General features: G+C 38.0%; 1 protein-coding gene across 10 annotated transcripts in view; it reads right to left on the minus strand.

Moving 5' to 3' along the window:
* Nucleotides 1–1,077: 1,077 nt before the first annotated feature.
* NAV3 (neuron navigator 3) overlaps nucleotides 1,078–26,705 on the minus strand; it is a 528,805-nt gene continuing 503,177 nt past the window's right edge. For 9 of the 10 annotated variants that reach the window (XM_032107870.1, XM_032107871.1, XM_032107869.1 and 6 more), the window contains 13 exons: nucleotides 26,059–26,231; nucleotides 22,256–22,409; nucleotides 19,178–19,352; nucleotides 15,340–15,437; nucleotides 14,604–14,699; nucleotides 14,188–14,356; nucleotides 13,224–13,459; nucleotides 11,103–11,257; nucleotides 10,197–10,268; nucleotides 9,565–9,761; nucleotides 8,793–8,911; nucleotides 5,921–6,124; nucleotides 1,078–3,762 (listed from right to left, as the gene is read on the minus strand). In XM_032107870.1, coding sequence (XP_031963761.1) covers nucleotides 3,643–3,762; nucleotides 5,921–6,124; nucleotides 8,793–8,911; nucleotides 9,565–9,761; nucleotides 10,197–10,268; nucleotides 11,103–11,257; nucleotides 13,224–13,459; nucleotides 14,188–14,356; nucleotides 14,604–14,699; nucleotides 15,340–15,437; nucleotides 19,178–19,352; nucleotides 22,256–22,409; nucleotides 26,059–26,231 — 1,968 coding nt within the window. In that variant the 3' untranslated portion in view covers nucleotides 1,078–3,642. The remainder of the gene's footprint in view (nucleotides 3,763–5,920; nucleotides 6,125–8,792; nucleotides 8,912–9,564; nucleotides 9,762–10,196; nucleotides 10,269–11,102; nucleotides 11,258–13,223; nucleotides 13,460–14,187; nucleotides 14,357–14,603; nucleotides 14,700–15,339; nucleotides 15,438–19,177; nucleotides 19,353–22,255; nucleotides 22,410–26,058; nucleotides 26,232–26,705) is intronic. The other variant, XM_032107865.1, reaches the window with a different exon arrangement.

Raw genomic sequence — 26,705 nt, forward strand, 5'->3', positions numbered from 1 at the left:
GTCTTGGTAGATAATTAACTGAACATGATCTTGCAGTGGGATGATGCAATTAGAGACTGAATGTCAGCCCTGAAGCCTAAGCAGGGAAAATATGAAGTGGGAGTAGGAAGGTGATATTAGTGCTGTTTATAGCAAATGTGAAACCATGACAGGAATGCCATGTGCAACTCTCATACTCTCATTTCAGAATGGACTATCTGATAAATCACATAGTCAGAAAGTCCTGCCATAAACATGTTGAGGTCTGAAAGGCATGACTTACTGTGAAAAGCTAGGAATGAGCAAGCTGCCTGTCTTATCAAAAAGACAAGCAAAGAAGACTATTGTAAAAGATATAAAAGATGTTTTTGATTGTGAGTGGCTTTTTAGTGTAAGAAGAAAGAGCGTAACATAGGACAGTATAGGATATTATTCTCTTGAAAAAGTGATACGTAAGATCTAACTGCAAATAAAACCCTTAAAAATCCAAATCACCCAGTGAATAATTATCCATATCATTAACAAGGTGATGGATCTTCTACTCTCTTCTGATATGTCTAAAGGTCTTTCCTGGGATATTGCACTTTCAGGAGAAATTTTAGGCCTGCTGCTGAGACTTACATCTTAGGTGCTGCAACTTGCAGGAACATGATCTCTTCCAACCTCAAAGTCTACAATTAGGCGACTAACACAATTCTACTTCCTTTCTTTGAATTCTATCAAATAATATTGATGTATACCTACTGAGGAAGTAGCTCTGAGTTCCTTGAGTTTCAAAATAAGGCATTATACTTCACAGGTTTTGGACAGATTTTTTGTCACTAAAATCAATAGACTTGTATTTTAAAATAATCCTGAGAATGGGGAGATTGTGAAGTTGTTTCTGGATGGCACAACCTGTTCCCACCAAGGACATAGCCATTCAAAAATCCTGCTGAATCACTGGAACTGGAAACAGTACTAAATTTCGTTTCTACAGAGATTAGTTCTGCTGAATACAGAAAAATCACATCCTTCAGTTTGTCACTTTGTTTTTATGTTCATATACTTGAAATAATATCTACTGTTTAAGTGGTCCTGACTGCAAAAACACCAGACTGTGTTTTCAATAAATAATTCCACTTTAATGGCAAAGTAATAATTTAGACAGATACAGTGTGCACACCTGCAAAAAAAAAAATACGCAAGCTGGTTTACAAGCTAGAGGAACAATAAACCAATAGAAAATACATCATCCAGTTAAGTCCGATGACACCAAATACTTATTAGGGTTTTACAAAGACTACAAAATTTTTCAGATGATTTATTTCACTGTTTCTATTTACAAGATATGTTACATCAAAAATGTACAAAATATAAAATGTGTACAGACAAATGTTTCACAAACAATTTCTGAGTTGTAAACTAGGTGGACTCACTGAGATGTATTGCAGGAAGTTTTGTATATGTAATATTGTGTGTTTGTGAGCTAAATATGGCAGGAAAAGATTTGCAGGTTTGCTCAGAGCACAGGTACAAGAAAGAGCAGCTTTGCTTTAGTTCTTTGAGTCAGTCAAGGTGTATGAGCTGACATTTTGCATCAGAAATGGATTCAGATTTGGGGGGCACGATGTTGGTCTGACTGAATCGTACATGCATAAATTCAGAGTTTTATTAGGGCAATAGCACCGTGTAGGAACCTCTAGATTCAGCGATGCAGCTTAGTGCCATTTGGAAACTGCATTGATTTCTTTAAGTTACAGCAGGTGGCCACAGAGCGGCCATGAGGAGTGGATAGCACCAGATACACATCCCAAAGGTAACATCCATGGAGGTGTACAGTACATGACTACACAATGCCAGAGCCCTTAGGTACCTTCTTGTTCACATGCACCTATTTTAATCTCACGGCTCTTGTGGTAAAAGAGTGTTTCTGATTACTCTGAGCAGTCCGAATGCAGTCTGGCTGTAGCCTGCCGTGACATATGAACTTAACGCATTTTCAGACTTTTCCCCCCAAAATGTATTGGCTTCATATAGATATTGAAACGTGCTGACTGTAGCATTGATAGCTCCTGCATAGTCGTAACAACTGTAAGTACAGGACAAACACACCAGGTAATAACAGCTTTTAGGTTTTGCATTCTGTATTTGTTTGCAACATACAGGAAATCTCAGCAAGTGAAACATCTCTTAACACCAACAGAATAAAATACAATTTTTTTTGTTTGTTTGTTTTTGATTTGATTTGTGCAAGGCTTTTTTTTCTTTTTTTTTTTTGTTTTTTTTTTCTCTTTTTTTTTCTCTATATTTACAATACCCACCCAGTAGACTGTGCAAAACCAACCCACTTTTACAGTATAAACTCTTCCTCTTCCACAGTGGACATCACTGCTTCAGTGTTCTTTTATGCTGAATTCTTCATGTACAACTATAGCAATCAAAACAACATGCTGAAACTAGAAAAAGAAAAAAAAAAACCCATATATTTGTGCTCATGCTGCATCAAGTGCATCCAGCTCTGCTGGATAAGTATTCAAAACATCTATCCTCCAAAAATTCCATTCCATGGGACCAAATGGATTTGAGCCGATTTTGTCAGCATTTAGGTGGCAGTGAAAGTGGGTTTGGGTTCCTTGTGTACTTCTGAGGGTAGGCAGAGAAATCTATTCACAAGATAAAAATATTATATAGCAACTGTTCTTTCTCGTATCCATTACTTTAAAAAATCATGATATACAGATATGAGTCTACTATGTTAACTGATGTTTTCTCATTAGTAAATGAAGAAAAAAACAGTGTAAATTACCAATGGTTTAGGAATTAAACCAACTGTAAAACTGTTCTAGAAATCTGTTTTAAGGCAGTGAGACAGCACCATAAGAAATGTTCCTTCTTTCACTGAAAAGGCTCAAACAAACGAAGCCCTAAAAAGCCTTTAATCAGTGTTGGTTAATAATTGGTAGAAAACCGTTGTTAAGGAGTGGGCAGGTGGTTAAAAAAGACCCTTGTGGTAAAAATAACTATAAAATCTGTGACTTGTGTACTAAAAACTTGATGGAGCGCATCACCGTGACCATGGCAGTTAGAATTAAATTGGCACTTATCCAGCATATCACAGTCATGTTTTCTGGTGATTGCACAATACTGTTTGTGCTTTCTGAGTTACTATCATCTTTTACTCATTTTGGAATGGACAGTAGTGTATAACACAAACACCACTGCCGTCCTGTGACCAGCACCATGTGGCACAACAGAGGTTAGAAGATATTTAGGAGACTGCATTGTTCATGCAGCACCTCAGGGTAAACTAAAGGAAAAAAAAACCCAAAGAAGTTTCACTGTAAACTTGTACAGAGAAACAGAGAGAGACAAAGAGAGAGAAAGAGGATAAGGGAAAAAAAATATTCCAGTTTGGCTAACACGTGTGCAATCTGCTCAGATGCCCTTGGTCTAGGGCACTTTCCAGTTGACAAATGGAGTCTCACTTGGCTCCATAGGTATTGAAATTAAACTAATTCAAGCTTTCCACTTCAATTTTTCTTCCTGACTTTGCAGAGTTAGGTCTCCTGCCTACCTACAACACACCATTCTTACTCAGAGACCTCGATGTGCTGCTTTAATACTGGCAGTGGTCTAGTGGAAACAGATTTTACCATCATCCTACAGCAAGATTTGTCCCTTTCAGAGGGTTGATTCAAGGGATGAATCCAAAATGTCGTCGTGGTGGCTGGTGCTATCACTGTCACAGCTCTGCGCACTCGAATAGTTGGCTGCCTCTTGGAGCCTCATTAGCATATTCATCTGAAAGAAGAAAGCAATGTTTACACAATCTCGTCTCATTTAATACTGCAGTGACCGTGTTAAAATTTAATTAAGCTCCCTTGCTGTATGAGGTGTGCTGGTATCTAGGTGAGAGACCATACAAAAGGATTTCAGAAAGGGCAGGGTGATAGTGGCTCCTATTGGCACTCTTTTCATTGCCTTCTGGTTTTTAAATAGAAGCTTAAAGGTCCAAAGAGGGACACAATGGAGCTGCCTGATAACTCTAATTCAGGGGTGAGGCCAGCTGCAGCTGCAACACTGGCAGAGGAAGGAAGCTGTATCTCAGCTGGACATCTGGGCCCATATTTGGAGACAGTCAAGCTTCCAGATAATTTTTGGATGGTGTAGATGATTACGCTGGAAAAGCAACTGAAAACATAATCACAGTAACATACCCCCTCTACAAGAGAAGGATGGGGAGGGAATGAGAGAGGGTGGACTGATGCCAGCTGCTTCATAAATGAGTCCCATCTGCTCTTGAGGGGCTGACCTCAGGAGGGGAACAGTAACAGATCCTCCTACCCAGGAGAGTAGAACCCCTCATAATTTAGGGATTACTGGTACCTGAAATCCATCTGAAAATCAGCAAATGGCAGCATTAAGACCCAGAAAATTACTTGGATGCTTGATGCCTAACTCTGTATAATGGTCAGGATTTTATTTATAAAGCATCCACTTCTGCCAGCATGCTAAGGACTGCAAGCAATGTTGAGAGTGTTTTAGTGTTTTTCACGGAATAAATACGCTGTTGTTACAAAAAGCAATCAAAGAAAAACCAAAGAGAAAGATGCATTCTTATCTGTGTTTTAAACCCCTATTTCCAGTTTGTTTGGAAATCCTTACATCTCTATGCTTTCAACTTGCATGGTGGAGTTTTCTCTAGGCACTGAACAGTGTTCAACACTTTTGAGTAGCTTTTGCTGAAGCTTTGATAGGTATCCCATGCTTGTGAACACAGAATACCTGTGGTGGCTGCTCAATACAGCCTGCACATGATGTGTCCTGTTTCCACAAGTGCAGCGTCTGTCCACCCATGAGCTCCACTGCAGGTGGGGGCAAACCCTCCAGTCACAATTTCCAAGCTTCTGGCATTTACTCCGGTACAGATGCTGACCACAGTGTGCAGGGAGCAGGGGTGAATGGACACTGAACTCAGGCTGCCCATGTTTTCACCATAGTGGAGACTATGCTGTGCTGGAAGCCTGTCCAATACACTCGCTCAAAGCCCAAATCACAGGGTCAAATTATCACCTGAAAGCTTATGGAATGGGAGAGGACCTCAAATTAGATGATTTTCTGCACTTCTTCAGGGTGCAAGGTCTGTTTTTGAACATGAAACAGTGAGGCTGAGGAACCATTTTCTTAACACTGATAAGAGTTAAATGCATTTTTCTCTAAGAAATTCCCTTTTCCAAGGGCTGCCTGTATTCTAGAAATACAGTTCTCTAAAATGCTATTTTGAATTATGATAAAGGCAGTCCACAGAGAAAGCACTACACAAGAATAGCAGTTCAACACATGCATTTTAATAGTCCATTATCAGAGGAGGCAATGGTAAACCCACATGTCTGGGATCATATTTAAATAAAACAAAACATGGCATTGAGGGAAATCAATTTCTTATCATTTAATGCCACCACACTTGCATTCCTTTTACATTAAGACTGTTACAGTCATCAGTTATCTTAAAATCTTCTGAGAAATGGGAGGATGGCTAATTTCTATTTCCACTAAATTCTCTATGATAGATAAGTTAGATAATGTGAATATCGCAGTCCTTCATTTGTATAATGTAGATGAACACCTGCCCAATGAAAAATGATGTTTTCATGATAAAATTGATTATAAGCTGCTGAAGAGTGGTACCCAAACAATATAATGGTGAAGACCTGATACATGGTACCAGATACCAGGTACATCTGGGCAGATGGGAAATGCAAACAGTACAAGGACAAATTAACATGTTGTTGATACATGCCTTCCTGCTTCCTTTCATTTTCAACATTCTTGTAAATTACAGGAGGATTAATTTTAAAAGCCTATTTTGCACAGTAGATTTTTACTGCACAGTGTACAGTTTAACATGTGAGAGTAAAGTGCATACTGAAAAGCTTTTTCCCAAAAGTTTGAATCTTACCAAGGGATCCCCCTCTGTATCAGTCTGTGGAACATGCTTAGATGTTGTTCCTTCTTTTGCTGATGCATAACCTTCATAACCAACATCTTCGGGTCTTAACTGAAGTAGTGATGGCCACTCATGCTGTAGAGTTGCAGAGCTCCATGGATAGGTATCAGCTACCCACTTGGAGGGATCCTCCCAGGGTGCCCTCTTACCGTACATCTATATTATGGATATAACACAGGTAAGTACTCTACAGAGTTTTCAGTATCAGTTGTAACAGCAGAAAAAGAAGTTATCACAAACATCTAAACCATTTTAGAAAGAGATCTGCTTTCAGATGTTCTCAGTACTCAGGTAAAATAAGACCTTAAGAAGACCTGATCATCTCCACTAACACTCCTTCAATACACCGAGTGGCTGCAAGTTGGAAAACACTCAGTAACTAGTGACACTTGTAGACAACAGCAAGTTCTTGATACAGTGTGAAATGAGACCTCCAGGTAATTTGCTTAAAGCATATCAGTGAAATTAACACAGACCTATCAAAAGCACTCAGATTAATTGGATTTTGTTTCAAGTGAATTAGAAGGTGGCAGTACAGATTGTTCACTTCTCCTAGTAAAATGAGATGCTGAATCAGATGTCTGTCCACATCCTAAGTGTGAGAACTTTTAGAAGGTCAAGAGAAGAACTTCACAAGGGATGTATTTTTCCTTACTGTGAAGCATAAAATGCTTATGAATCTGGGAGGAGGACAGAGGAAGTAAAAATGAGAATACTGTAATTATAGGATATCTGGTAGCTTCCTCACTAAAATGCATCCCTGCCTGTATTGCTGTTCACAAGCAACAAGTTAACTGAGAACCCCTTGGCTGCTGCTTTAAAGATTTCTTTTAGCAGTGACAATGACACACTGGGATGGGAAGCCATTCACCAGGGCTTTTTGTAATTTCTCCCATCTCAAACAGCCTCACACCATCCAAGAACACCCTGCTATTGGCAGGGCATGCACTCATGGAGGATATAGGTGGGCCGCACTCCTAAAGGGATTATAAGAGGGGAGGACTTTAGTGATAAAGGCAGAGTGATGAGCTGTGCTTATCACTGCAACACCTGCTGCCAGGAACTTGCTGAATGCAGAGTTCAGGTTAGGCAGCCAAGTTCCCTGTATTAGGCACAGAGGTACTCAGACTCTTTCTGCCCTACACTGAGGCTAGGTTGCTAAAACAGAGTTCTGCCTAAATAAGCCAAGAGAAATATTCCTCAGGTAGGTAGCAGCCTAACTCCAGACTGTAGCACTTCCCTTATCTGAGATTAATAGCAACTAAACCTTTTCTGGAATCTAGAGCAAGGCTTGTAAATCCTACGTCTGACAAGTGAGTTTGCAAAGTACCTGACTAGAAAGGCAGTTTTTATCCATCTTTGGTTCCAGGAGCACTTAATTATATGATATAAAGGATTTCTGTTTATTATTAATAATTTTATTCTATGGAAGCCATCCAAAGCAGCTAAAAATTAGTACAGCTCATGAAACAAACATATTTTCTTCTATATGCTGCCATCTTCTGCTCCACAACTGAAGTTTTCATTTAAGCAGTTACCCTGTATGCTTGGGAAAATATGAGCATGAAGAATACCACTGCATTTTTATAGCTGGTCTAAACAAGTGCTGTTAATCTCACTGTGACTGTTCTATCAAATGTTTGGCAGTATTCTGTACAAGGCATAAACACTGTAATTCCCAGAGAGACAGAAAGCATGAGATATTCAACAGGCAAGATTCTAAACCTCCATCGCATCAGTATGTCACTGTGTCAATACAGGTGATAAAGAAACTGCAGCCGCTTACATAGCTCTGCCTAGTCCGTAACAATCCCCTCTGCACTGTGTAGTAATTTTTTTCAGTGTAATGTGTGGAACAAAATGCCTTTCCACAAAGCATCTTTTTAGAGGACGTAGAATTGCAGTGCATAAACAGAAAAAAGGAAAAAGGGAGAAAGCCAATTAAAGATAGGAGGGGAAATACAAAAAAAAAAAGAATGGATTAATGTAAAGATTTAGGCTTGCTCCAGAGATATGGAACTATCTGAAATCCTAACCTCCTCTGGTATAACCCGGAGTTATCCTTCTGGGGAAGACCTCATTGCAGCCTTCCAGTACTTGAAGGGGCTTGTAAAAAAGAGGGGGAGCAACATTTTAATGTAGGCAGATAGTGATAGGACAAGGGAGAATGGTTTTAAACTAAGACAGGAGAGATTTAGATTAGATGTTAGGAAAAATTCTTTACTCAGAGGGTGGTGAGGGATTGGAACAAGTTGCCCAGAGAGGTTATGGATGCCACATCCCTGGAAGTGTTTAAGGCCAGGAATTAGATGATCTTCTAGGTCCCTTCCAATCCAAGCCTTTCTATGACTCTATGAAAACATCCTTGCTCACAGCTTTTCCCCACATGCCTGTGTATCTAACGGTCTATGTAGGTGGTAGGAGGATTACACAGACCGAAGCTATTTTCTTGCACTAGTGTAAAGCTTATTAACCATTCCATTTAGGGGTAAGCTGAGCCTGCCTTGACTCAGGGAGACAATCTGAGCTGTATTTAGCCATGCTGGGAACTCTTTAAACAATGGAAAAACCCCCACCTTCCTCCAGTCACAAAGAAACCCTCTTCATAAAATACAAGATATGTTAGTGCTGGAGCAAACAAAGCCAAATTATGTATCAGAGCAAGAGCAGGTCAAAAAGAATTTGAGTCTGCCTTCTATAACTCCTCCAAAGAGTTTCCTCTTGCAAATGCAACAACATTCATACCAGGATGCATTGTTTAAAAATAGCTTGGAGAAAGCCTTTGAAAGCAATCAAAAAAACTTCTAGGAAACAAATGAAATACCTGAAGTCCTTCTCTCACAGCTTCCAGAAGATATGGAACCAGGGAATAGTTCCAAAGGTCTGTGAACCACACTCTGGAGCCATCAACATCCATAGGGCAAGGGAGGAAGAGACGGGGACCTGAGCAGTCAAGTTGTATATTAAAAAAGGTAGAACTAGGAAACACACTTAAAATAATCTTCTCAAAATTAAAAGAACAGTACTGGAACAAGCTCAAGGTAAGAGAATACTAAAACAGGACTACATTAAAGGAGCTAACAGTCTTCTGTTATTAAAAATGAACTGGTGGATATATTCCTTAGAAATTTGCTGATAAAAAACTGGTGTCATTTAGTTCAATTTTAGGGCCTGATGAACACTTAGAAAGCTATGTAAAAGCTGACATCTTTGCTAACGTAGTAATTCCATTAAAAGACCTCAGGTATAAGGGTTTTTATTGCTGTAATTATACTGCAGTGTGAAAGCAGGAGAAAAAAATAAGGCTTAGGAAAGTTACTGTTGGGGTAAGTTTTTTTAAATTTAGTTTTAAAAATTGTGATATTTTACTTGAAAGTATTTAGCAACAAAGGAAGCTCTACCAGGAAATATATATACTCTCTCATTAAACTTTCCATTTTCTTTTCAATCTTGATGACAACTAGACAAATTCCCTATACCTATGTGGTACTTCCCATTGAGACATGGCAACTTTAAAGAAAAAAAAAAATTCTTCACAAATCTCTAAAATTCTCAGCCTGCATCCTTATTTCAAACCATTCCACCAGTGGACTCACCAATGGTTACATCTGAAGAGCTGTGCGTTTCTAGGAAGCTGTTGAGATGATGCCATGTTTTGGGGATCCAGTCAATGATTTTCATAAGCTCATTATTGCGTATGTTCTTTTCTATTTCAGTTTCAATCAGTTTCCTTCTCAGATATCTGCCTAAGAAACCTTTAACAGGCTCTGTGTGATTAGCACACAGCACCCACCTGGGTAGAAGAGATAAATGTCAAGCAGCCATGAATAGAAAATACATTATTTCCTCTTAAACATATAGATAAAAGTAATATCATAAGCTTCCAAGTCTCATTAGTCAGCAAGTACAACACTGCTCCAATAAACCTCATTACTGTTCACTGTTTCCACAGAGCCATTTCAGGTTCCAGCAGGAATTCAAGACACTGCCGAAGACAAATGAAATGCAGGAATGCAATCATCTTCAGCAACTTGCTAGAGGTGCCAGACAGTAATTTTATTTCTTTTACTTTTCCCCAACACCATTCAGAGACCCATCAATAGAGGAGAGACACTGAAACTAAAATACTTTACTGTGATGAGACACAAGACCAATATTTGTCAAAGAACTGGGCTTAGAAGCAGGGAGCTGCGCAAACATGGCCACAGTAAATACAGAGTGAATGTACCTGAAATTGTGATGCATCTCCAGATTTGGTGAAGAAGAAACTCCCTGGTTCATGGTTCCAATAATATAGGGACTGGAAAGATAAAAGCAGTAAGATTTTTTGAGGGAGAATTTATTCAAATATTCGAAGTATATTCCTTCTTATTTTCTGCACTAGGCCAATTTCAAGAGTCTCTGGATGTATTGTAGTCATATATTTAAAATATTTCTGAGGTACCCTTTTTAAAATGCTTATTGTACAATTTCCCTCTTTGCATATATGTAGTTTACTAGCGCTCATCTGAAAAAATAAATGAAGCAACCCTGTCTTAATGTAACTCATAATTTGGCAGTAGGCTTAGCTTTTTAATTTCAAAAGCCAGTGAATGTCATGAGACATTGCATGCAACGATTTTATGAAGGGAAGTCCCTCTGATGTCACCTTTACAGCAGAAATAACCAATGTTACACGGCAGTAAAAGTTCTAGAAAACATTATTTTTACTCTTGCTTGAGAGTAAAGGACAGTCAGCCAACTTTGTACTTATGCACTGCTCCAGGAAAACTATGGGAAGGGCAAACCTGCTAGAAACACAGCTGCTTCTGCATGGCATGGTTTATCCCAAATTCCACACTTACAAAGTGTAAGCTGTTCTCATTGTACTAATGAGAAGTGTTTATGTACATTCTTAAATTTCATGGTACATTTACATATTACTGAGAAGCATGGGAGTCATGTAAATGAAGTGAAGGAGCCAACTAAGTACTTGGCTGAAGAGGGTTAAAATTATTGAAGCACGTAACAGCCTTGCAGATGGCCTATGGGAGTCTAAATGTTCACTGGGACATTTTATTTTGCAAAATAACAAAGAGCTTTTACTGTTTTAATTGCAAAACAAGTGCAAGGAGAGAGAAGAGGTAATACCTACCATTTATTGTATTTACAGTTGAGGAAACCATTGAAGATGTCACTTAGTGAACTGATGTGGTGGAGGTTATCAAGAATTATGACGACAGGGAGGTCAGCACCATTGTTGTCAGCACTGCATTGCTCAGCTAGGTTTGCTAGATATTGTCGCAGATCCTTCCATAGAATTAGTAAGAAAACAAAAATAAAATCACAAAAAAATGCCCCAAGCCCAGAAAAGATTAATTCAATTAGACCATAGATGTAATTTCACTGGAAAAAAATTTGGGAAGATAAAATGACTGCTAAAGAGATTTCCTTCTGTGGATCGATCACTCAGCTGGATCGGCACAGGCAGGAAACCATGCTGCTTATAGAGGGCAACACTGAACCACATCCTAGGAAAAAGAAAAGTGCTAAACACAAGGCAAATGACTGAAGCATTCTGAGTTGGTGGATATATTCCTTAGAAATTTGCTGATAAAATAGCTTATCTCCAGAGGAAAATAGTTTGCAATAAAGTATGCCATTTCCAATGGGCTGAGATACTCACGTTAATTTTCGGACCTTTGTTCTTACGAATGCCACACTCATATAACAAAAAACCCCACCACACTGTCACACAATTTCAGTATATTGAACTGCTGCTTTAGATATCTCATTTCAGCACTCTCAACGAAAATCTGCCTGCCCTCTTGAGGATGCTTTATCACACCTCATAATAAAATTTGTGGTGTAAATTCTTTCCTGTCAGCTGTCTGGCTGCTGTTTAGTGTAGAAGTAAAAGAGAGCTTTCTGTAACCAAAACATTTCATATTTTTGTCAACACTTTGTTGCTCTTGAGGATCTGGGCTAGTCAAGTTTTACAGCTGTATCTCTAGAGGTATCTAATTTTGTCAGGGTTGGAAATACTCAGTATCATGGACAAAGTTCCTATTGACATTTTATTTTCTGGATCAGGGATAGCCGAATCTTTTCTTCTTTAATGTGAACATGCACCTTTTTTATTTCAAGAAAGATTTTTCTTTGCCTTTTTATGATCAGGTGTCTCTCAGGGAACATTATGGGTTTCTTCCATGGAATAGTACCATCTGTATTGTACCCTTGGTATTTGACAATATTGTTTTTTGGGTTTTTAACTCAAAAGTTCTACATAAATTCTGATAGAAGTAAAGGAAAAGGGGAAAAAGCCCCCAACCAATCCAATCCCAAAAACAACAGCCAAACACCAAAACACACAGATCAAGCAATTTACCAGAAATCCAAAAGCTTGTTCTTTTGTGGGACAATTTTCTTTACAGATGTGTATGATATAACAACAAAACATAAACACATTCCCTGCCAAAGTAAATGGCATCACAAATCCTCTGTACAAAGACAGTGAAAAGCAGGTTTTTTTGCCAGAATGGTCCTCTTGCCCCTTTGGGATCTTCTTCCTTCTTACATTACGTTAGCATTCACTATGTTCTGTGTAAATCAGAAAGCTTGGGGCAACCCTTTCATTTATTTCCCCCCAGGTACCAAGTTAGGAGTACACCCAATTCAGGACAGCCAAGTGAATAGCCTTATCTGTGGCTAGCACAGTAGTCATGCTAGAAGCCTGATAATCTGAGCCATGTAAATCATTAGGAATGTGACATGATGTGTGAGGCAATTTCAGTATGGTCAGCTTCCTCACTGATGCATACCAGAAATCATGATGGTTGTATTTCTCCAGTGCTGATTAAGAAACTGAGCCCAAGACAGTAATTCCAAATCCTCACTTTGAAATCTTTGTTAACAAAGGATGATTTCATCATAATAAAAAAGCAAGTTACACTAGTATTACTATATATCCAACCTTCTGACAAAGAAATTACAGACAGTCCAAAAATTTAATTTACATAGGAGTTGGACTCTGCATCTATACTTAAAGTGGGTTTCCTCAAGAGGGGAAAAATTGAGTCTTCCTTGACAGTGCTTCAGTGGTTTGTTTAGAACAGAAAGATCTGGCCCCGGTACATCACTAGGAGTGGAGACTGAATTCTTGTAGGAAGAAATGCTAACTGAGCAGCAAAAGATAATATTAACACAAATTAATAGAATCTGTTCTGCATCATCGCTACGAACTGAGCAATAGGTTATGTTTTCAACTGTAACTTACCTTGCTTGACTTGTGATCTATGTTAAAAGTTGCAATTGCATCCTCAGTTTTTTTTCTGCCAGATTTAGTTATAATATATTCAGCCAGCCTGTTAGCTAAATAGGTCTTTCCTGTGCCACTGGGTCCCGACAGAATAATTCTGCGATGCTCCATCAGTAAATTAAAGTACCGTTGGGTAATTGGCTTAGGAATTAATGTGTCAAACACAAAACTATCCAAACTGTTTTCTTCCACTCCTGGGGATAAAAGAAAAGAAAAATGGCCTGTCTTATCTTTGCTAAGGTAGTAATTTGGCCCAGCACCTGATTGTATCAGTGCTATGCCCAAAGCAAGGTAAGACACATCTTAAATCAAATCCCTACTAAGGACTTCTTTGCTGTGGAATTACTGATACACTTCCACAAAAATTAAACAGCAGTAGTGAGTTGAGATGAGTGGGAGAGATGCAATCAAAATAAATGTGAAGAGAAGGCTCAGTGAGACAAAGATACATGTTTCAGACATTACTGGCAACGATGACAAAAAAAAGGTCAAAGTGACAGCCACAAGGGTTACCAGTTGTCACACCAATGTATGTAAAGTTCCCCTGAAGGTCCCCTCTCCCCTCCAATAGCAAATCCCTAGAGCTTTTGAAATGTTTAGAATTTTTCCTGTGAAACTGAATAAAGCATAAATATTTCTCATTGTAATCTCTGTTTTGGGTTTCATTTTTTTGCCACTGTTTAGAAATCTGTACTTTGGTGTGATTTGGCAGTCAGGCAGGGGAGGACAGATATCCCTAGATTTCCCTCAAAAGGCCGCAATGCAATAGTTATTATGCAATGTCTTACAGACAGTTTATGTGATAAATGTGTCCTCAAACTAGAGACAATAAAGATCAGGTGTAAGAAAAACTAATATGAAAGGATAGGGAACTGCAGTGTAGGACTCTACAGTACCTGCAGAAGTATTCTTTGGGTTTTACCTTTCAGGTTCACAGTGATGACGTTATTATCTCCAACCAGATATCCACAAGGCAGCAGTTCAGGCACTTCTAGGCTATGGGCTCTAATTACATCCCCTATACAGTAGCTAGCAATGCAGTCAGAGCTTAAACCCAGGCTAGTAGTTGGATCCACTCGAAAAATATACTCCTGAAATTATATGAAAACATAAAACATAAAAATATTTACTGAATGAAAGCAATTTGGAAAACTGCCTATAGTCATAAGAAAAAGAACAGTGACATTAAGAATAAAGCTTAATAGTGGTGTTAACTATATATCAAAAAAACCTCAAACCAAACCAAAAACTTGGCAAGACAACTCAAAGAATACAGAAATTTTCTAGCATGAAACAGAAAATTGTAATAATACTTAAGCTAATTTTTCAGTGTCTTACCTTAAAGAGACGTCTGATTACACCATCTAAAACATCCCACTTTGTTTTTCCACTGACTCCAATTGATCCTATCAGGTATGCATGTGGCTTTTGATCCTGGAAAGAGAGATTTTTGGAAACTAGACTAAAAATGGTGCTAATTCGTTTTCTATGAAGATCCATGGTTTTCCCAATGCAGAATAAGAATATTATTTAGAATATGATGTTACAACTTTGGTAATAATCTCTGTGCCAGAAATAGGTATAGACTGTATTACTTTGGTACATCTTTATAAAGAAGGGAATATAGAATCTTGTTCTGCTCTTTGATTGCATCTGTGTCTTTAAAGAGATGACTAAAAATAAAGATTGCACGGTATTTATAATTTTTTTAACACAGAACATGAAAACACGACAATGCAATTTCTCAGCAGCAAATTCACAGTTGCACCCTAAGGAGTCCAAGGCACAGATCTAACTTATAATGACTTTCAAATGGAGATAGAAGTCTCAGGACATCCTATTACTAATTAAACTGAAAATTGGTAGTGTCTAAGCTACCACAAAGGCAGAATGAGGCCATATAACATTAGTCTATAGAATGTGCCTCCCTGTATTGAGCATATAAGACAGAGAAGAGAGCTGCTACCTATAGGAAATTTCCCTTCAGTTCCTTGCTTAAAATACCGAAAAAAATGGAGCTACTACGTTCCAGCATTTGCTTGAGCTATAATTCTGCTCTGGGTAATGCACTTACCTTGGCTCGACTATAGCCCTTGTTTATAGTGACTAAGATTTTGACACTATGACCATCTTTGTGGAGTGCTCCATCAGTGACATCATCCAACAAAATATCTGCATTAAAAGAAGGGAAGTGATCAGTCTGACAAATCACATCAATTCTGTTCACATCATTAGTTCAGTATTTGTTCAAAGGATTTTTTGGTTAAAAAGAAAGGCTGCCATGACAACAACTTGCAATTGTTATAAACTGTACTTATTCCTAATTCACCATTTCTGTTGGAGGTGACAAAAAAGTTACCAGTTGTCAATTTTTGAAGGAACATTAGGAGTTTTAATCATGTAAAAATGAATAGAGAATCCACAAATAAATAAAATCTTGCATTATAGTCTTGTCTTTGCTTTTCCTCTTGGAACTTTTTCAAAATTACAATATGTTCACAAAGTAATGTTGTTTAAAAACTAAATTAAGTTTATGTCTTTGGGCACTCAGTTGTCGCCTTTAGAATGTTTTAAGAAGAGAAAACAAGAAATCCTTGCATTGATATTTTTGCTGTTAAGTAAAACAGCATTTAATTTCACTTTCCAGATGATTCCTTTATCCTCTGTACATATGGCACGGATAGAAACTTTTTCACCTCCACTAGAAAACCACTTTGGATTCCTCCAGAATATGGGACTCTATTTTCAGCCATTCCTCTAAGGAAAGGTTTCATTTTTCTTGGATGTAAAGAGTGATTTTGATCTGCTCTGCACCTCTGCTTCTACCACTTCATTAACTCCTAAAATGAGAAAGTTGATGTATTTCTATTAAAGGCTGGGCCTACAGCTTTATTGCAAGTGATAAAACTGCTGCTTTCTTCTAGAAGTTCTCTCTGAGGTTTTACTGTTAGACATTTAAACTAACTATAAAATTAGATGAGATTATGGATTTGCATTTTCTTCAAATTTGCATTTTCTTCAAAGGCCAGCACAGTAATCCACTAACCTAAGCCCTGTTCGTTCTTAGTCTGAAAAACATTGACTTCATGACATAGTCTGAACAAGGTCAGATTTCAGCCAAATTAAATGAGGTCCCAGTAAGATTCAGTCACAGTTCAAAGGAAAACCAAAGAAGGCTTATGAATATAATTTCAATTAATGTATTAAAAAATTAGCTTTCATGTAAAAAGTTTGATAATTACATCCAGATCTAGAATGCAGATTCTGCTTTTTTTTTTTTTTAATTCATTGAACGAAGAAGCATTTTTTTCTTTTTTTGTGAGCTTTAATAAATCTATGCTTGCTTTTTTCCAGGCACAGTTTTTCTGTGTCACCACTGGATGTTTCACTTCACTTGTCTTGTGTTTTGGCACATTTGACAAACCTTTGAGCAAATCTAAGAGCTTTGATAATACCATAGTTTGTCTGAGGGCAAATTGTGGTACAACTGATCCCCCTGTGAAATTTTTCTATCTCTAAATGACCCTTATGTAGCCCTTTAAATTAATTCCTCTTTAAGTCTTTAGGAATGAGGAACCACTCTGTTGCAAAAGAACAAATTCTGCTTTATAAGAGCTCTCTCTCTCACTGATACAAGGGGCTTAGAAGATGCCCAAGGGCCTCTAATTTCATGGTGGTACTAATTGTTTTAATTACCCCCTGCCAGGTCTGCTTTTTAGGCATGCTATGATCACTTCAGTTCAATTCTTGTCTGAGCTCTGGCACTCTGGGCCAGTCTTGTACTCGTCCTTGTTTGCTCCTTTCACTCCAGTGACTGACTGAAAGAGGGGTGTCTGTAACCATCAAACCCCTTCCCAGCTTGCCACTCACACTGATCTGGAGGGTATCATCATACCCTTAGGAAGTGACAGTGGATAGCTTTGGTCATTTCCAGATGACCATCACTGATTGGAGACATTGCTTCCAGAACATGCAGCGACATTTTTATAATATGAAGAGCCAAACCCCTCAGTTCTCTCAGCTTAGTCCTCATCATGATTAACCTCTCCACATCTCAGAAACTTTTGTTCAGTAGTACTCCAGCTGTCCCAGAAATCCCAAAAGACTTGCTGGTAAGCTGTCACCCTTCCAAGTTCTCTGGCATGGCAACAAAATGATCATCGCAATGATCAAAAATTCTGGATTCATAATCAAATGAAATTCTCCACTCCTCATTAGGCACCCTTTTATCTTTAATTTCTTATAACCAAAAGTAATTACTTTGCATGTGAGAAAAACATTTAGAACAATAGCACAGAAAATTACATAAAGCTTATGAAATAATGGAATCATTTAGGCTGGAAAACATCCTTAAGATCATAGAGTCCAACCACTTCTCCCAGCCATCCTGTTCTTCTTCCAGTTCCTTTGCCTTGTTTTCCTCTTCCCCTTCCTCTTTTTTTCTCCCAGCTTTTATTTTTTCTATTCTTTTGCTGAACACTTCCTCCTAATTTTCTTCTTCTTCATTCTTTATCTTATGTTTACCTTCCCTTTACTTTCCCCTGTTCCTCTTTACCCATTGAATTTTCATCTAGTTCCCCCTCCTTTTCTTCAAACTCTTCTTCCTACATGTTTATTCCTGTATCTAGACAAGAGTTAGTGCCAAGCAACAAACTGCTAATGGCTGCTACTCATGAGAGACATTCTATAACCACCATATTGAAAAAAATTCTGTAACTTTTTTTGGTGTTTTTTTGTTCGTTTGGTTGGTTTTTGCATTTTTTTTTAATATATGTGGATCTGTGAGCAGTTAAATGTTTTCTCCCTGCTTTTGCAACACCTCATTGCATGCTGAGGCCCAGTTCAGACTCCTCCATGCTAAAAGTTAAACCTTTCAAAGAGCTGGAATGTAAATAAAAAATATACCAATTTTCATACAAAATCTGATATTAACCAGAAAAAATGTTCAAATATCCGTGTAATCAATGACTGGCAAGATAATATGACTAACCGCCAATCCAAATTATAGTCAGTCAGTTTGGCATATTCCCAGCTGTACTCTTGCCTAGACTCTTTCCACAATTATTAGCCACATTTTTATTGCTTCCAGAGACTACACTATACTTTCTGTGGCGTCTATGCTAATGAGTGCTGCTCTGCTCCTGCTTTGCTCCCGGTTCTAATGTTAGAGACAGCACTTCTGTTTCTTGGCTACATTATCAAAACAAATGTAGAAGGCTTATTATCATAAACTCCATGGCATGGGAAATAATCAAATGTTAACATTCAGGATGTGGACCAAAGTTCTGCTTGCTTTTCTTCATTCACAGAACACAATGAGAGTCCCTAACAAGCCAGGAGAGGTTTGACTCCAGTGATAAATGGTGATTTGGTTCAACATAGGCTAACTAGCTGTACCAAATTAAGAAAATGTAAGGGATAAAGCTAACTGAGACCACCTTCTGCCTCAGCTGCAAATACGAAGTCAAGTTAAGGGAGGTAACTGAATGATCAAAGATCTGTAAACTAAAAGAAGAAAGTTTCACATACTATAGTCATATTTATCCCATATGGGCAAGAGAATATATCAATACAGCTGTCAAGTATACTTCAACAGATATTCCTTTACAAACAAATTGTAAACTGTATGACCAAAGAGTATCATAAACTATGTAGGTAGAGTGTCATAGCCTGGAACAAGGCAAACATAATGAACAGTCTGTTACTGCTGTTCAGGGGCTTCTAAAAGCTCCATTTTTCAGACATGGCCACGAGCATTCTTCCTCATCTCTGTTACTGAATGTATATCCAATGTTAGCCTGAGTGATATGAGGTATTTTAATTTTCAGAAATGCTTCTCCTATTTGGCCCATTTAGAGGCTGAAAAATTCTTACTAACTGCAGAGGCCTGCATGTCCCCAAAGTATGCTCACCTGATGTAACAGATTCTGTGATGTTTAAATTGTTCAGAGAAAGTCCCAGTGACTGCCGTGATGAAGAAGATGATGTGCTGCTTGATGACTCTGATGATGGCCGGGCAGGCTTTCCAGTATTTCCAGTCTCTGCCTTTAAGCGATCATTTTCAGCCTTCAATATCTCAATTTCATTCTACATACAAAAGAAACCAACACAAAAGCACAGGAGGTTATTCTTGTGGAAAACCAATGTCGGTGGCTATTCTGGTGATGCTGCTCCCCTGACCTAGTTAATTGGTTTACCACTTTCACAGCAGAGGTATAACACAGTGAAAACTGGATTGCCTTTACTTCTTAAAAGAAGAGAAACCCCCCCAATAACCATGCTTAGCTTTTGCCTCAAGATAGATCCTAAGCAATGTAAGCTTCAAGCTTTTGTTTTTATTGTAGAGTTGACCATAATGTGACTGTGGTGAGAATTTTCCCAGCTATCCCCATTTTTTTGAGGTACTTTCTATTGTCAAATACCTTAGGCAACAGTCAGTTAAGAAAGTTACTGGATATGTCAATGTTTCCAAAGTCACAGGAAATTATTACTGCCTTTGAACATAAAATTTAAGCAGTAACTTCACGGAGAAATTAAATTAAAAATTAAAAATTAGAAATTGATAGTTTAACAGTTTCATAACCATTCTTGCTATCAAAGAAGACTTTTTGATCATTCAAACATGGGATTGTTCACAGAGCAGTGAGCAAACTCTATGATGAAAACACACAGTTACAGATGAATCAGAACAACTGGAATTTTTTTAGCTAAATCCTCTGTGGTGCCAAGTGATTATTGAATGTACAATAATAAAATGAAAACTTAGCCTGACAACAGCCCGGTACCAGCAAAATCTAGCTTCCAGTCACTTCACAAAGCACATTGCAAAGCAACTGCTTATTCTTGCAGATGGTTCTGCACATCAAATTTAATTCTATATTCACTATCACCTGGCTAAAAGTCCCATTTTTTTATGGAGGCTGCACAGCTATATTATACAAGTAAAAACATAAGGGATAGATAGCATCATAAAAAACCCTGCTACAGCTACAAAAAGATCGGATCACATATGCAAAGGTGAGGAGTTAGTGAAAGGGAAGGGACAAACCAGCATAAAAGTAACAGAAGGTAACAGATGTGTGTATCAGTTTATTCTAGGGTTCAAATCAGGAGCTACTCTGCAATGTACAATTAATTACACAGCCTTAGCAGTCTTCAATTTACCTGACCTTTAGGTTTTTAAGGTGCTTTGGATATAAAAGTAATCATGTATCACTTCCATGAGTCCTACTTTTTCCCCTTACCAATCCTCATCAATCCTCTAAAATACCACAGTTTGGCAACTGCAAGGTGGTGGCCTGTCCTTTTGGGAAAACTTCAGAAGTGGTGATTACCAGTAACAGCATCTCAACCAGTTGCCTCTGCTCAAATTTGAGGAAGTTCAGACTTTGGAGAACTGTGCAAAACTCCAGCAAACTTCTCCCTCTTGGGAGTTCACCTGGCTCAGGCACTTGTATCCAGTATAAGACTGTAATTGGATGATAAGCCTTCACATCCGTTTCTCCACCATTGCAATTAACTGTATTCTATTCCTCATAGTTCCTTAAAACCTTTCAGTGCCTCGAGATCAATGTCTTACTTATGTCTGGACAACTGAAACCATATTTACGGACCAGTTCTTGTTAAGTCTTCCCTCTAATTGAAGTTCAGCCAAATAATCCCACAGTAATGTTGGAACTCAGGGTGTGAACACCTGGGAGGATGGCAGGTACCATAGATGTTTAAAGATGTGGCTGAGACTCATGTAGGCATGTTGTAAACAAAGAGGTCTAGAAAAACATCAGGCACACTATTTCTGTAGTTATGAAATCAGGTGCTATGGGCATCTACGCAAAAGTGCCTAAAGGTGCACCTTACCTAAGCACCCAACGCAGAGCAATTCAGCTGGCAAGCCACTGGGCTGGATTCAGCTGTGCAGGGGTGGGTTTCCAGTGGCATAACAAACATGGTCTTCCATGGAAGAATGCTAAACCTACATGTCCTGCGCAGATGCAAATACTTGAGGCTGGTTCAAATGGTAAGAAGTGCCTATGCTCAAAGAACTCCATTTCACCCTCTGTACCTATCTCAGGGTAATTTTAGGATAGCCCTTTAGCCCTCACTACTACAGGACTAAAATTCAATTGACAACAACAGAAGTTTATTATGCAGCTCATTCCTAGACTTTTAAATGTAGCCATCCCTGTCTCAACCTGAATATCCATCCATGACCTTGATTCTGTTCCCCAAATACAGACTTATAGTGCCTTCAGGAATGACGTAAGTACGTTAGCTGTCATTCCAGAAGGGCCCAGTTCTACTGAAGAACCTATGTCATACTGTGTGGATATTACAGATCCTTTTGGGCACCCACCATGGTACTGGGTATTTGCATGTAAGCAACAGAGTCACGTCCCATAAAGCTCTGTGCTCCACTGAAGAACATTGCCATTCTTTTTGCATCCTATCAGCCTCAGGAAAAGGAAAATCTTCTAATGAAAAATGCGTTCACGAAGAATTGGAGCAGTGTCACAAAATAATGTAGCAAAATTTTATGATGCCGGATACAGTAATTAGTTCAATTTTACATTCTTTGCCTTGGCAAACCATGACTGAGTTAGGAATCAGAAATGATGAAAGAGTATGCACATAACATCCTGGTCCCTTCCATGGCTCAAGGATTTAAAACGCTGTAGAAACCATTTTTTGATCTGCTTCTCTGTCATGTTGCTTACCCCAGTCACAGGCTTGAATTGATAAATATCCTTTGGGCAGGGATTATGTCTTCTTCCATATCTCTTAAGCACATTTTAGGTACTAATACATATGCTAAGAATGTCTTTATTATAAGGTGAACACTTACCATACCCAGCCTTCAGAATTACTGTCAATCTAGGAATTTACTTTGTATCGACAATTTTTTGGTGCCTGAAACAAAGTACTGGGCAAGGAAATACACCAGTCATACCTGTGGTGTGCACCTCTGTCATCACTTAAGCTACTGCACTGACCTGCATGCGGTTCATGGCTTCCCGGATCTGATCCAGATGGTGTGCAGAGCTGAGGGCTTCCAGACGAATGTCCGTTAATTTTAGCTCCTTCTCCCTCAGCTCGCTTTTTAGCTGAAGAATAATTTCAGCCTCTGCCTCTGTGCACTCACAGATCCTAAAGAGGAGCAGGACACAGGCAGGAGATTAAAGGAAGGTTCTCTCCCCAAAGCAGTGTTATTATTAAATATCAAAGTACAGAAAAATGCTTGCTGCTGTGAAACCTATGAAGCGAAGAAAGAAACTTATCAAAGAAACATGAAAATGATCAAACTGCAAATTAAAAAAGGAAAAAAAGCCCTCTCCAGAAGAAGTGATCAGATTGCTTTTTAGCTTTTTAGTTTAGTTCACTATGGTGAAAAACAAATTCTTAACTACTTTTCAGGTATCTTTTTTTAAGTGTCTATCATCCATTGGTTTTAACTGGATTTTATACTCACATAATTTCTTTGGTGCAAAGTTTATCATTATGTAACAATTGTCAGAACTGAAGTGCACTGATCAAAGTGTACTGCTGATATTTATTATTTGTTAGGCATCAATATTTTTCTCTGTTTTGAACAGTACACAAAGGGACAGTCCTTGAATTTATAGTCTAGAAGATTTTGATCTGTGATGGTTTTGATTTGTGATGGCTGATGTTTTGCCTATAGCCTGTCATTTTGTGATGTATGATATATGAAATCATGTGGGTTGGTTTTGTTTTTTTTCCCTTAAAGACTGGATTACCATATGATTACTTTCCATGAGCATTTATTTTAAGGGAAGAAACCATAACATTGTGAGAAAAAACTGAAACATTACTGGCCCAGAGACCCACAATTGTCCAGCTCCCTTGTCAGACTGTTTTGCCCTCTTCGTATCATCAGCAGAACCACCAGTAAAAAGTAAAACACGGAATTTCGGTTACATTGTTACACTAAGTAGTATTTCCAGTCAATTCAATAAATGTTATTTGTTTTTTATTACTGTGACTATAAATAGTTAATATTTGCAGAAAAATTTCAATGAAAAGTATTTCATGAAAATAGTATTATTATTGTGATTATTACTGCTAATATTAAAAAAAAAAAATAGAAACCAAGGTCAGCATTTAATTGCCAGAATGCATGAAAACACATTTTGGGAAAGAAGATGCAGCACTCCTCAGGTCAACAGTTGGGTATACAGCTCCATGCTCCATGCTCAGTTTTACCAGGATCTATGTTTATAGACCACACGACCATTTTGCCTTTTCTTTGATGCCCAGGCTAGAGATGACCTTCATATACATGTACTAGACAGATGCAATTGGAAGAGAGTAAAGGTAATGGTTTAGAACACGAGACCTGGTCAAGAAAATATAGGAAGAAATCATAAGCAAAGGGAAGATGAAGAAGTTCATGGCAAATAAAATATATGTCAAATAGAGGAAGAAAGATAATGAATATCATTCAAAATAAGGACAAATATTTTAAAAGTGATTACAAATTATTAAAGACATACACTAGGATTTTTTTTCCCAAATATTATGATATAGTTCTTTCAGTGATGTGCCCATACCTGCCTATGCTAAGCAAGTAAGAAATGAAGGTTTATTTCCATGCATATATTATCTAATAAAATAACCTGGACAAGTGGGAAGTCATCTATTTGTTGGCTAGTTTCTTTTGGCTTTTTTTTGGTTTTTTTTCAGTACATCTTGAGAAGCTATGGACAAAAAGACCTTGGCAAGCCATCTTTAAAGAATACAAAAGTGAAACAGAAAGCAGAGATACAGTTCTGGAATAAACAGGAAAAACTGGTCTCAGCTCTTAAGGTAGGCAGAATGGAAGCAGAAAGTAAGAACTAAATTTTCTTTTGCAGATCCCAAAACTTTACAAAACTTAGCTCCTATAACTGTAAAATTACGTAAGAATATGAGACCTCATCAGAAGGAAGAAAAACAAAAATATAAGTTAGCATTCCTGAGCAGTCACAGAAAGAAACTCAAATGTCTGATCAGACTTGAGACAAAGGTTCAAAGTAGTTAGAAAGACTTTTCCTTTTTCCTTCTTGTTACAACCTCAGAATTTTTAAATCAATAGGTTGCTTTAGGTAGAAGGAGTAAATCAAGATCTTTGAACAGAGTTTGCTAACAATTATGAAAAGTCTCAAAGGAGGCAGGAGTTTAAATTATGCAACTCAGAAAACTGAGTCTTCTAAATCAAGTGACATTATCAGCATAACAGACAAGTTATCTATATTAATACATTTTATGTAATCTCTGTGTTATCCCGTGTAGAAAGGTCATAATAATAAAAAATGTAATAATATGATCAGAAAGATCACTGTGTAAGAATGTTATGGAGGAAAAACCCGAAGGCTGTGAACGGGATGAAATTTAAGAATTTAAGGCTCAGAGATCAAACAACCATGGCAAAAGCTTGAGATGAAAGACTAGATGTGCAGTTTGCCCTTGATAAAATCTGGGAATACTAGCACACCTAGAGAGCAAGTCAAAGAGAGAAAAAAACTAGGATTGGTGAAAAGGAGGCAGGATAAGGTCATGGGAGCAGATCTGTGAATCATGAGTAATTATTTTTGCAGAATAAAAGTGTTCTGTTTACATTCAGTCACTTTCTAAGTAAGGCTTTTACTCTTCACTATGAAGGTGATTTTTAAGTTGATAATAAGTCAAACAGTAGGGTACCAAACATGTAGAAATCCTCATCCCAAAACACACATACACCTCAAATGGTAAAAATATCAGCTTCCTATAAAATAATCCAGCAAAAATACAGAGACTTAGATGAGTTATGATTTTCTAGTCTTCACACAATTTGAGAAAAAGGAAAGCACTTATTCTCAAGGTGTTCAGTTTTTGGGAATATTTGCTGTCAGACTCCTAAACCTAGTATATAAAAATCATTAGAGTCTATAAAAACTTAATAATAAAAGGCATATAACCTAACACAGAGTAATTCTATTATAAAGCTTAGTAATCAGTCATGAGAATTCCTTGAGGGCCTTAAGAAAGAGTAATTGTGACCTGATTACTCTCAATTAGGACAGGGAAAGTAAGGCTCACACTAGCAGTAGGCATTTTTTGGTTCAAAGAGGCTGATTTCCCCATATTAGAAAGAGTTATGAGTTTAGCAGAATGAAAAAAAAAAGGCAGAGGTATACGAATGAAAGCTGTGAACTCTGTAAGAACATATCAGATATTCAAAAAAAGAAATGGGACAGCTGTTGACGGATGATTTGTTCTCAGACCTGAAACCTCAAGGGTGGTGATTTGAATAAAATATAAAAGTAAAATCCCACAAAAAAACCAAACTGATGAAAGAGGGGAAATAGATTAGAAATTATATACATCAGTAGCTACAAAGTAGATAAAGTAATAACAAGAGGAATGAGTATATTGTAAAAATCCATAGCCACCTGGGAAAAAAATTACATTTTTAGTGTGTCATGAAGAAAGGAAACAAGGAAACTTCAGCATTTGGCCTTTACTAAATGGATACAATAGAGTTGCTAATGGTGCAAGGAGAGCACAACATAAGCTTTTGGAAGTTTGCATAGCTAGGTGATTTTGGATAAAGTCTGTGAAAGGAGGAAAGAATGACTGAATAAAGAGCTGCTGCAGAACTAGTGTGTAAATGGTGAAGCTCACAAGAAATCCTGCAAATGGAGGGAGCTCAGGATTAAAAGATCACAGCTGTTGTCAATGGTTTGTGAACTGCAAACGGCCACACTGGAGGAGGCCTGTTTCCCAGCCCATCCCATTTGCCAAGAGAGACACTTACGCAGACGCTGACTGTGATGGTTTCATTGATGTCGCCCCACACTCTCCTGAGCTGTGGGGCAGTTTAGGTGAGGAAGGAAGAGAGGAGTCTGTCAGCTCTTCTATGTCCGAATGTGAGGAAGGAGGTTTGGTGGACTTTTTCTTTCCAAAGGCCTGTTTGAAAGAGCTTCTTAGCTGGAAAACAAATACAGAACAAGATTATTTTCCTCATCACAGCACTTTGTGCGTAGCTCATGTTTTGAAGAGTTAGTTTGCAGATGCCATCCTAGCCACTGCCTGAGGTCAGTATGCAGAAGCAAGGTATTAACATATGCAACACAGTATCTCTAAAAACATGATACGGTGCTTTGTTTTGACTTTATTAATCCAGCGCAGTGCAAGAGTAATGCTATGGAAAAAGTGCAGGACTGAGTGGTACAGCTATTGGAGAGGGGTGCTCATTTAAAGCCATTAAGCCCTGGTGGAATCCCACTCCCGTGGCATTCCCTTCAAGGGGTGGCTTTAAATAACCACTTTGCATCTAGGTACAGGCAGAACTAAAAGCTGAAATTCAAAGACTAGTCCAATTTATAGGGTTTGCCAATTTATTTTCCCCATTAAAACTTGGAATGGTCAAACTGTGCAAATGCTGTGATTTGGATCATAATC

The sequence above is a fragment of the Corvus moneduloides genome, chromosome 4, assembly GCF_009650955.1.
Source record: "Corvus moneduloides isolate bCorMon1 chromosome 4, bCorMon1.pri, whole genome shotgun sequence".
In the NCBI taxonomy this organism is placed as follows: Eukaryota; Metazoa; Chordata; class Aves; order Passeriformes; family Corvidae; genus Corvus; species Corvus moneduloides.